Below are 10,572 nucleotides of genomic sequence, written 5' to 3' on the forward strand. Positions count from 1 at the left end.
GCATCAGAGTCTTTTCCAATGAGTCAACTCTTCACATGAGGTGGCCAAAGTACTGGAGTTTCAGCTTTAGCGTCATTCCTTGCAAAGAAATCGCAGGGCTGATCTCCTTCAGAATGGACTGGTTGGATCTCCTTGCAGTCCAAGGGACTGTCAAGAGTCTTCTCCAACCACAGTTCAAAAGCATCAATTCTTCAGCGCTCAGCCTTCTTCACAGTCCAACTCTCACATCCATACATAACCACAGGAAAAACCATAGCCTTGACTAGACGGACTTTTGTTGGCAAAGTAATGTCTCTGCTTTTGAATATGCTTTCTAGGTTGGTCATAACTTTCCTTCCAAGGAGTAAGCGTCTTTTAATTTCATGTCTGCAGTCACCATCTGCAGTAATTTTGGAGCCCAGAAAAATAAAGTCTGACACTGTTTCCACTGTTTCCCCATCTATTTCCCATGAAGTGATAGGACCGGATACCATGATCTTCATTTTCTGAATGTTGAGCTTTAAGCCAACATTTTCACTCTCCACTTTCACTTTCATCAAGAGGCTTTTTAGTTCCTCTTCACTTCTGCCATAAGGGTGGTGTCATCTGCATATCTGAGGTGATTGATATTTCTCCCGGCAATCTTGATTCCAGCTTGTGTTTCTTCCAGTCCAGCGTTTCTCATGATGTACTCTGCATATAAGTTAAATAAGCAGAGTGACAATATACAGCCTTGACGTACTCCTTTTCCTATTTGGAACCAGTCTGTTGTTCCATGTCCAGTTCTAACTGTTGCTTCCTGGCCTGCATACAAATTTCTCAAGAGGCAGGTCAGGTGGTCTGGTATTCCCATCTCTTTCAGAATTTCCCACAGTTTATTGTGATCCACACAGTCAAAGGCTTTGGCATAGTCAATAAAACAGAAATAGATGTTTTTCTGGAACTCTCTTGCTTTTTCCATGATCTAGCGGATGTTGGCAATTTGATCTCTGGTTCCTCTGCCTTTTCTAAAACCATCTTGAACATCAGAAAGTTCACGGTTCACATATTGCTGAAGCCTGGCTTGGAGAATTTTGAGCATTACTTTATTAGCGTGTGAGATGACTGCAATTGTGCGGTAGTTTGAGCATTCTTTGGCATTGCCTTTCTGTGGCATTGGAATGAAAACTGACATTTTCCAATCCTTTGGCCACTGTTGAGTTTTCCAAATTTGCTAGCATATTGAGTGCAGCACTTTCACAGCATCATCTTTCAGGATTTGGAATAGCTCAACTGGAATTCTATCACCTCCACTAGCTTTGTTCGTAGTGATGCTTTCTGAGGCCCACTTGACTTCACATTCCAGGATGTCTGGCTCTAGGTCAGTGATCACACCATCGTGATTATCTGGGTCATGAAGATCTTTTTTGTACAGTTCTTCTGTGTATTCTTGCCATCTCTTCTTAATATCTTCTGCTTCTGTTAGGTCCATACCATTTCTGTCCTTTATCGAGCCCATCTTTGCATGAAATCTTCCTTTGGTATCTCTGATTTTCTTGAAGAGATCTCTAGTCTTTCCCATTCTGTTGTTTTCCTCTATTTCTTTGCATTGATCGCTGAAGAAGGCTTTCTTATCTCTTCTTGCTATTCTTTGGAACTCTGCATTCAGATGTTTATATCTTTTCTTTTCTCCTTTGCTTTTCACTTCTCTTCTTTTCACAGCTATTTGTAAGGCCTCCCCAGACAGCCATTTTGCTTTTTTGCATTTCTTTTCCATGGGGATGGTCTTGATCCCTGTCGCCTGTACAGTGTCACGAACCTCATTCCATAGTGCATCAGGCACTCTATCTATCAGATCTAGGCCCTTAAATCTATTTCTCACTTCCACTGTATAATCATAAGGGATTTGATTTAGGTCATACCTGAATGGTCTAGTGGTTTTCCCTACTTTCTTCAATTTCAGTCTGAATTTGGCAATAAGGAGTTCATGGTCTGAGCCACAGTCAGCTCCTGGTCTTGTTTTTGCTGACTGTATAGAGCTTCTCCATCTTTGGCTGCAAAGAATATAATCAATCTGATTTCGGTGTTGACCATCTCGTGATGTCTATGTATAGAGTCTTCTCTTGTGTTGTTGGAAGAGGGTGTTTGTTATGACCAGTGCATTTTCTTGGCAAAACTCTATTAGTCTTTGCCCTGCTTCATTGCGTATTCCAAGGCCAAATTTGCCTGTTACTCCAGGTGTTTCTTGACTTCCTACTTTTGCATTCCAGTCCCCTATAATGAAAAGGACATCTTTTTTGGGTGTTAGTTCTAAAAGGTCTTGTAGGTCTTCATAGAACCGTTCAACTTCAGCTTCTTCAGCGTTACTGGTTGGGGCATAGACTTGGATTACTGTGATATTGGATGGTTTGCCTTGGAAACAAACAGAGATCATTCTGTCGTTTTTGAGATTGCATCCAAGTACTGCATTTTGGACTCTTTTGTTGACCATGATGGCTACTCCATTTCTTCTGAGGGATTCCTGCCTGCAGTAGTAGATACAATGGTCATCTGAGTTAAATTCACCCATTCCAGTCCATTTTAGTTCGCTGATTCCTAGAATGTCGACATTCACTCTTGCCATCTCGTTTGACCACTTCCAATTTGCCTTGATTCACGGACCTGACATTCCAGGTTCCTATGCAATATTGCTCTTTACAGCATGGGACCTTTCTTCTATCACTAGTCACATCCACCGCTGGGTATTCTTTTTGCTTTGGCTCCATCCCTTCATTCTTTCTGGAGTTATTTCTCCACTGATCTCCAGTAGCATATTGGGCACCTACTGACCTGGGGAGATTCTCTTTCAGTATCCTATCATTTTGCCGTTTCATACTGTTCATGGGGTTCTCAAGGCAAGAATACTGAAGTGGTTTGTCATTCCCTTCTCCAGTGGACCACATTCTGTCAGACCTCTCCCCCATGACCGGCCCATCTTGGGTTGCCCCACGGGCATGGCTTAGTTTCACTGAGTTAGACAAGGCTGTGGTCCTAGTGTGATTAGATTGACTAGTTTTCTGTGAGTATGGTTTCAATGTGTTTGCCCTCTGATGCCCTCTTGCAACACTTACCGTCTTACTTGGGTTTCTCTTACCTTGGGCTGGGGTATCTCTTCACGGCTGCTCCAGCAAAGCGCAGCCATTGCTTCTTACCTTGGACGAGGGGTATCTCCTCACCGCCGCCCCTCCTGACCTTCAACGTGGGATAGCTCCTCTAGGCCTTCCTGCGCCCCCGCTGCCATGGCTCCACGCCCGCGTTGGGTAGCTCTTCCCTGCCGCCCCCCCTGACCTCGGACGCTGGGTATCTCCTCTCGGCCGCCCCGCCTGACCTCGGACGCGGGGTAGCTCCTCTCGGCAGTTCCTGCGCCGTCGCAGTCTGGTACTCTCAGCTGCTGCCCCTGACCTCGGACGTGGGGTAACTCCTCCCTTCGGCATGGGGTCCTCCCGGCGCAGCCGCCGGCGCTTTAGCGCGCGCCGGACGGCGCAGCCGGATCATATAATAGTTCTATTTTACTTTTTTAGGGAACCTCCATACTCTCTTCCTATAGTGGTTGCACCAGTTTATTAATGCATTCTCACCAACAATTTATAATTTATGCTTTCTCACCCTTTTCTTCCTTGCCAACATTTGTTAACTTTTTTCTTAATTGCAGAACACTTTAGCAGGGGCCCTTACACAGACAACCCCTATGGAGATCATGATACAGTTCAGGAGTTTGGAAACTTGGTTGGGGGGGGGAATATAATTCTTTTTTAAAAATCTTTATTGTGATATTTGGGCTCCCTGATAGCTCAGTTGGTAAAGAATGTGCCTGCATTGCAGGAGACCCCAGTTCGATTCCTCAATCAGGAAGATGTGCTGGAGAAGGGATAGGCTACCCATGCCAGTATTCTTGGGGTTCCCTTGTAGCTCAGCTGGTAAAGAATCTGCCTACAATGTGGGAGACCTGGGTTTGATCCCTGGGTTGGGAAGATCCCCTGGAACAGGGAAAGGCTACCCACTCTAGTATTCTGGCCTAGAGAATTCCATGGACTGTATAGTTCATGGGGTCGCAAAGAGTTGGACATTACTTAAGTGATTTTTACTTTCAGTGTGAAATTTAGCATTTTCTCCTATTATAGAGAACAAATCAAAGAGGTGTTTTAATACTTGTTCTGATAACCAAATAAAATCGAGTTGTTTTCATATGCATTGTAGTTGTTATGGATGTCTTAAAATATATCACTACTTCAAAAGCATAGCCATAATTAGATCTGCTGCAAGATTTTTGAAGCACATATATCACAGTTTTGTTTTTTGAATAGTTCAGTAACTGAATTTCAGTATATTTTGTTTGGGTTTTTTTTTCTTTTTTCTTTTTTTAAGTATTTTGTTTCTTGTGTTTAAAAATTCTGGAAGGGACCCAAATGCAACGGTGTCTGTAGCATAGAAAAGATTAGGAATCCTGCTTTTATGTTCTGAGACAGCACTACCTCCCTACCATGCGAGCACTCCTGTTTCTGCCCCCGTGCAGTTCTTTCCCTTCAGTCTTCCTTTTATCTGCTCAGGCTCTGCTTGCAGACGAAGCTCTGGCCAGTCCTCTTCATCTCGTAAATCTAAGGAGTTCTTTTCAGTTCTCACTGGATGCTGAATGTTTTTTCCCCAATTATGTTCATGATGTTGGTCAGTGCCGATAAGGGGTAGTTAGTGACTACAAGTGAAGCCAATCTACGGACACATTGCTCATTCATTTTTAAAATGTGCAAGTCTAAAAAAATAAAAGTGCAGGTCTGAGAGAGGGCATAGCAAAATTGAAAAACCAGGCAAGATCTCTCTGGCTAAAAAGTAACACAGACTGAATACCGCTATTCTTGCTTAACCTGACACAGACTCTTAACAGTTGATGATTATTGAGTTTTACTTTTTTTTCTTTTTAAATAGAAATCATGTTGTTGATATCAGTGTTGCAGTCAGTACTCCTGCAGGACTCATCACACCTATTGTATTTAATGCACATATAAAAGGACTGGAAACCATTGCTAATGACGTTGTTTCTTTAGCAACCAAAGCACGAGAGGGTAAACTACAACCACATGAGTTCCAGGTAAGGTATTATGTATTTACTTTATGAATGTTACTATGCTATTTTAGTGAATTGCATTGTTTTTAAAGTTGGCCTTTGCTTTTATTGCATTTTCCACTTTTTGATTCTGCCTTGTGTTCTCACTGACAGAAGGTCTTGAAAATAAAGAAAAATTGAGTAATCTATCACAAGCTGAAAAAAACATTTTCAAGTAGTGTGCAAAAGCCACACAACTGACTTGTCTTCATGTTGCTATGGTTGTGTGTTTTCAGAAAAGTGTACCCCATTCAGTCTTTTCTTTTTTTTTCCCTTTCACCTTTATGTGTAATTAGTAAATAGAAATTGTATATATAAGGTGTACAACTTGATGTTTTGATATATGTATACTCTGTGATCGTGACAAGGTAATTAACGTATCTGTCACCTCATATACTTACCATTTTCCTTTTTTAATGGTAGTTGAGTCCTTTTTTTAGAAAATATATTATTGAAGTATACTTGATTTACAATGTGTTAATTTCTGTTGTACAGCAGAGTGTCTCAGTTATACATGTCTAGCAATGGCACCCCACTCCAGTACTCTTGCCTGGAAAATCCCATGGACAGAGGAGCCTGGTAGGCTGCAATCCATGGGGTCTCGAAGAGTCGGACACGACTGAGCGACTTCACTTTCACTTTTCACTTTCATGCATTGGAGAAGGAAATGGCAACCCACTCCAGTGTTCTTGCCTAGAGAATCCCAGGGACGGGGGAGCCTGGTGGGCTGCCGTCTATGGGGTCGCAGAGAGTCGGACACGATTGAAACGACGCAGCAGCAGCAGCATACATTCTTTTTCATATTCTTTTCCATTATGGTTTGTCACAGGATATTGAATATAGTTCCCTGTGCTACACAGTAGGACCTTGTTGTATATCCATCCTGTATCTAATAGTTTGTGTCTGTTAATCCCAAACTCCCAATTGAACTCTCCCCCCGCCTTAGCAACCATGAGTCTGTCTCTATGTCTGAGAGTCTATTTCTGTTTCGTAGATAAGTTCACTTGTGTCGTATTTTATATTGCACATATAAATGATACCGTATTTGTCTTTCTCTTTCTGACTTGCCTAGTTTGATAATCTCTAGGTTCATCCATGTTGCTAAGAATCCCTTCTTAAAGTAAAACATCTTAAGGTCTTTTCACAAAACATTTGTCATTTTTTCTGATTTATATTGACAAGCAGTTACCATGATCTGTTTTTAAATTTTTTTTTTTCCCTTTAGGGTGGCACTTTTACGATCTCAAATTTAGGAATGTTTGGGATTAAGAACTTCTCTGCTATTATAAACCCACCTCAAGCATGTATTTTGGCAATTGGTGCTTCAGAGGATAGACTGGTTCCAGCAGATAATGAAAAAGGGTAAGTGCCAAAATGGAGAGGGAGTTGTAAACTTACTTTCATTACAGTATCCCTGGCTTTGAGTCTTAGGTTTTATAATTATTGGCATGGCATACTGGAGCTTCACACAGAGCTAGATGTAAGCACAGAGTGAAGTTTTTCAGGGCACCAACTCTTCTTATTTTGCTATTTGAGATGGGAAGTCTTATTTACTCTAGGTCAGGGGTCAACATAATTTTTCTTAAAGAGCCAGTTAGTAAATATTTTATTTTTTCTGGGTCACACAGTTGCTATTGCAAATACTCGGCGATTGTGGTATGAAAGCAGGCACAGCCAATACAAAAATGTATTCCAGTGAATCTGTGTTTGGTGGGATTTGGCCTGTGGGCTGTTGTTTCCTGACCTGTATCCTTCAGATGGTTGGTTGGTCTGTTTCTTCAAACTATTGATTTGAGCTAGAGATGTACAACCCATGAAGAGTAGGAGAAAAATAATGTTACCTGGTTGGGATTGTAAGTTAGGAGCTGGCATTTGGGCTGGTTACTAGCTAACATCTAGTGATTGCTTTTAGAATACCTAATAATGTTTTTTTAATCTTTTTCTAGATTTGATGTGGCCAGCATGATGTCTGTTACACTCAGTTGTGATCATCGGGTTGTCGACGGAGCAGTTGGAGCCCAGTGGCTTGCTGAGTTTAGAAAGTACCTTGAAAAACCTATCACCATGTTGTTATAATTAATCCAAGAATGTCTAGACTCGCCTAGGTCACACTGTTTCATTCTTACCAAGGTATTAATATGTCATTAAACGGTGGTTCTCTTTTTATTTTAAGGTTAATCAGTTATTTTTGAGTCTGTCCAGATAAGTTATTTGTAATGGGCATTACAAATTTTTTAAAATGCCAATACATCCCAATATTGTGCACATTTAATAAACACCAGATTTTAAGCTGTGTACTCCAGGTCAAGGGGCCTATGGCATAGCCCTTTGGTGGTAAGTCCTTCCACTGGAAATGCAGAGGTAGAATTGTGGTTCCCTATTGAGACAGGCACATAAAAGTAACCTTGATGAGACCTTGAGGTTTTGAAATTTAATTAACTCAAATGTTTTGATTAGACTTGAGAAAAGAGAAGTCAGGAAAACTACTTCATTTGGAGAAAGGATTTGAACTGAAACTTGATTTTGGAATTTAAACCTAGTTAAAATTTTTCTGTTACATAAATCTTGGTTTATCATGGATAAGAAGCATGGAGAACTTGAAGGAAAATATGAGAAAACTTTAAAAGTCAACATTTTCATAGGACTGTTCAACCAGCTGTTCTTTGTTGTTTTTCTATGAATTCAGAAATGGTTGTTTTCTCCTCTTGAGATGAAGATATAAATATGAACCAGCTCCTTGGTATAAGTGAGAATTTGTGTGTGTATCTATTTAAATGTGTCATTGTGAGAGCAGAATTCTATAATTGCCTCAAATAAAAGAATATGCTTATAGAATTTAACAGAGTGAACTTGTGAAAGTAGAATTTTTCCTGTAAAATTAACTAGTGGTTACTTGCAAATGAACTAAATTACTAGGATTTATTACTTAAATACTTGAAAAACTTGTATCAAGTAACTGTGGAATGGAATAAGTGTATATATGTAAATATGGTTCCTAGTGAGATATGTGCCAAAGTCCATTTATCATCAAGTTGTATCTGAAAAGAAAAAGGGGAGAGATACACTAGTGGACAGTTTGGAGTGATAAAAGATGATGACTGGAACAAACTGGTCATTTCTACTTGGATAAAGTGGAAAATGTTAAATGTGTACAAAAAGAAGTGTTCTATGTTTTTCCACCCCAATGTTGTCTCATGTAAAATAAGAAAACCCTAAAATCCTGCCAGAGAGAAAAAGATTATTTAGGTTGTTTGCTACCTTATCAGCCTAAATATTTATTTTCCATTTTCTTACAATTTGCCTTTCTGTAGGGGGGTGGGGGGTGGTGATATTCAGGATAATAAAAATGAATTAGAAACATTATTGCAGTTCTAGACTTTCTATGGAATTGATGTGACTTAATAATAAATTTGGAATTGTTTATGACTATTAGCAAATCTGATCCTCCTTATAAAATGTAATATGCAGAACTGTTCCCTGAAATTTAGGCCTTTCAATGTGGAATCTGTTTCTAAATGTTCATTATTACATGGCGCACAAGTGACACTCGATATATTCCAGGAATATTTTCCTTGCCGTATTATTATGAAAATAATACGTTAATCTGACTTTTCAGTAGTGATTTTAGCTTGAATTGAAGATTATGGAGAAGGAACAAACTTACGACAAGGGACCATCAGTAGTATGAGCCACATCTGGTTCAAATACATGAAACTTCAAAGATAATTCATTATTTGGTAGTGTTTATGGCTCTGTTGTTCCCTTGAGAGAAAAATTTAAAAGTTGCATTCTAATAAAAATTGTTCTGAGTTAAAAATTAACCTGAGCTATAATCTAAATTTGGATTCAGTTTATTTCCCTTACCAGATGGAATGAACAAGTCTTAGAAATAGTGTTTTGGTTCAAATTAGATTGTTTGAAAAATTAAACTATATGTTTTCAACATGTCTTGTCTAATATTTTTGATTTTTTGGTAATTATTTTTCACATTAGATTTTTTAAGACCAGGAACAGCTATATACATGGTAAGCTCTTAATACAGATACATTTTGAGTTTATAGAATTGGTAAAATAAGTTCTGAATTTGGGAGCATATAATCTAACCTTCAGGCTCAAGGAGCCCTCTTGTTAGGAGGTGGTACATAGCAAGGAAATGTGGTCTGGCTCTGCTAGCTATAAACTCCATTCCTGAGGTTTGTGAATGAAGTAGTATCCCAAGGCCTGGACTACAGAGGTTGACCAGTGCGAGTGGTCCCAGGAATGTGCTGTAAGGAATTCTCATCACTCAGTAATGCATGAACTCTGGAGGACATGAGAAAATAATTACTACTGATTCCTAATCTCTAAAGCCAAGTTTGTAGAAGAGTCTGGTATCTAAATCAAGGATAATTCATGTCCATCTCAAAGTTTTCAGTTTTGAAGAAGAAATATCTTGATAAGATTCAGATTAAACTGCTCAACTGTTCATTATTAGCTGATGCTCTTCCTGACCAGAGTTTTGCTTTTTGTAGGGAGGGGGAGGTGAAGATGTTGTAAGTGAAGGTATTTTGGAAAACTAGGATGTAAGTTTACCATTTTATCGTTAAGGATGCTAGATCTTGTACTCATTAATAAGTACACAATTACATAACTCCTGACGTAAGTAGCACCTAAGTGTGAGAGTGCAAGAGTAGAGATTCAGCTATTTCTGTGTAAGTAGGTATAGGAACTTATAGAAATTAAGTTTGACAGTGATTTTGTAGAAGAAAAGCTCAAAGTATTCTAGGTCTTTTGAAGGATAAGTATAGCATATCACAGTTCTAGAAAACTTTCCAACTATAAATTATCCTATTGCTAGAAAAATTCAAGTCCACACCAGGTTTAAGAAAATTACTCATTTCTGATTATCACAGGTCAGTTACTGTTATCACACACTTTAGTTTCTAAAGTTAAAAGTTTTAAAATTAATGAGAACTTTATTTAAAGACCTTATGTTGAATTAGAAACATAATTACAAGGAGAGTGTTTTGTATTTAGAAAAGACAAGGGATGTTTAAAGTTTGGTGTGAATGTTGCTTACTTGGATATAAATTGGAAAACATACTTCTGTATTGAACAAAGAACTGATGGATGAATGGGAGTAAAAGTACATCACTTCTGTATTTTAAAAGTTATTTTCTTAAGAGAAAGGCACTTGTCCCAAAGTCAGCCCCTTTGCCTTAAATTAGAGTTGGATGTATTTTATGTCTTACGTGTAATAATACCCAATGACTGTCACTGCATCGCTTTATCTAATCCACAGACAAGTCCATACCTGATATTAAAGGGAGGTAGGCCTGGGTGGCTTGGACTCCTGGCAGAGCTTGCTTTATAGAAGTACAGAGGTTCACAGAAGCAAAGGTTTACACATTACACTGGTCCTACATCTTTACTGCTGGAGGAAGCTTTCACTGCTAAGGTACATCTTGGTAGTAAAAAACTTCTTGCACAGTCTGGTA

At 39.2% G+C, this 10,572-nt stretch overlaps 1 protein-coding gene across 1 annotated transcript in view; it reads left to right on the forward strand.

The window, feature by feature from the left end:
* Positions 1-8,458, forward strand: part of DLAT (dihydrolipoamide S-acetyltransferase) — a 34,330-nt gene extending 25,872 nt beyond the window's left edge. Inside the window, 3 exon segments of the mRNA XM_061440285.1 lie at positions 4,918-5,080; positions 6,321-6,457; positions 7,042-8,458. Of these exon segments, the coding sequence (XP_061296269.1) occupies positions 4,918-5,080; positions 6,321-6,457; positions 7,042-7,171 (430 nt within the window). The 3' untranslated portion in view covers positions 7,172-8,458.
* Positions 8,459-10,572: the final 2,114 nt, after the last annotated feature.

This window comes from Bos javanicus, chromosome 15 (assembly GCF_032452875.1).
Source record: "Bos javanicus breed banteng chromosome 15, ARS-OSU_banteng_1.0, whole genome shotgun sequence".
In the NCBI taxonomy this organism is placed as follows: domain Eukaryota; kingdom Metazoa; phylum Chordata; class Mammalia; order Artiodactyla; family Bovidae; genus Bos; species Bos javanicus.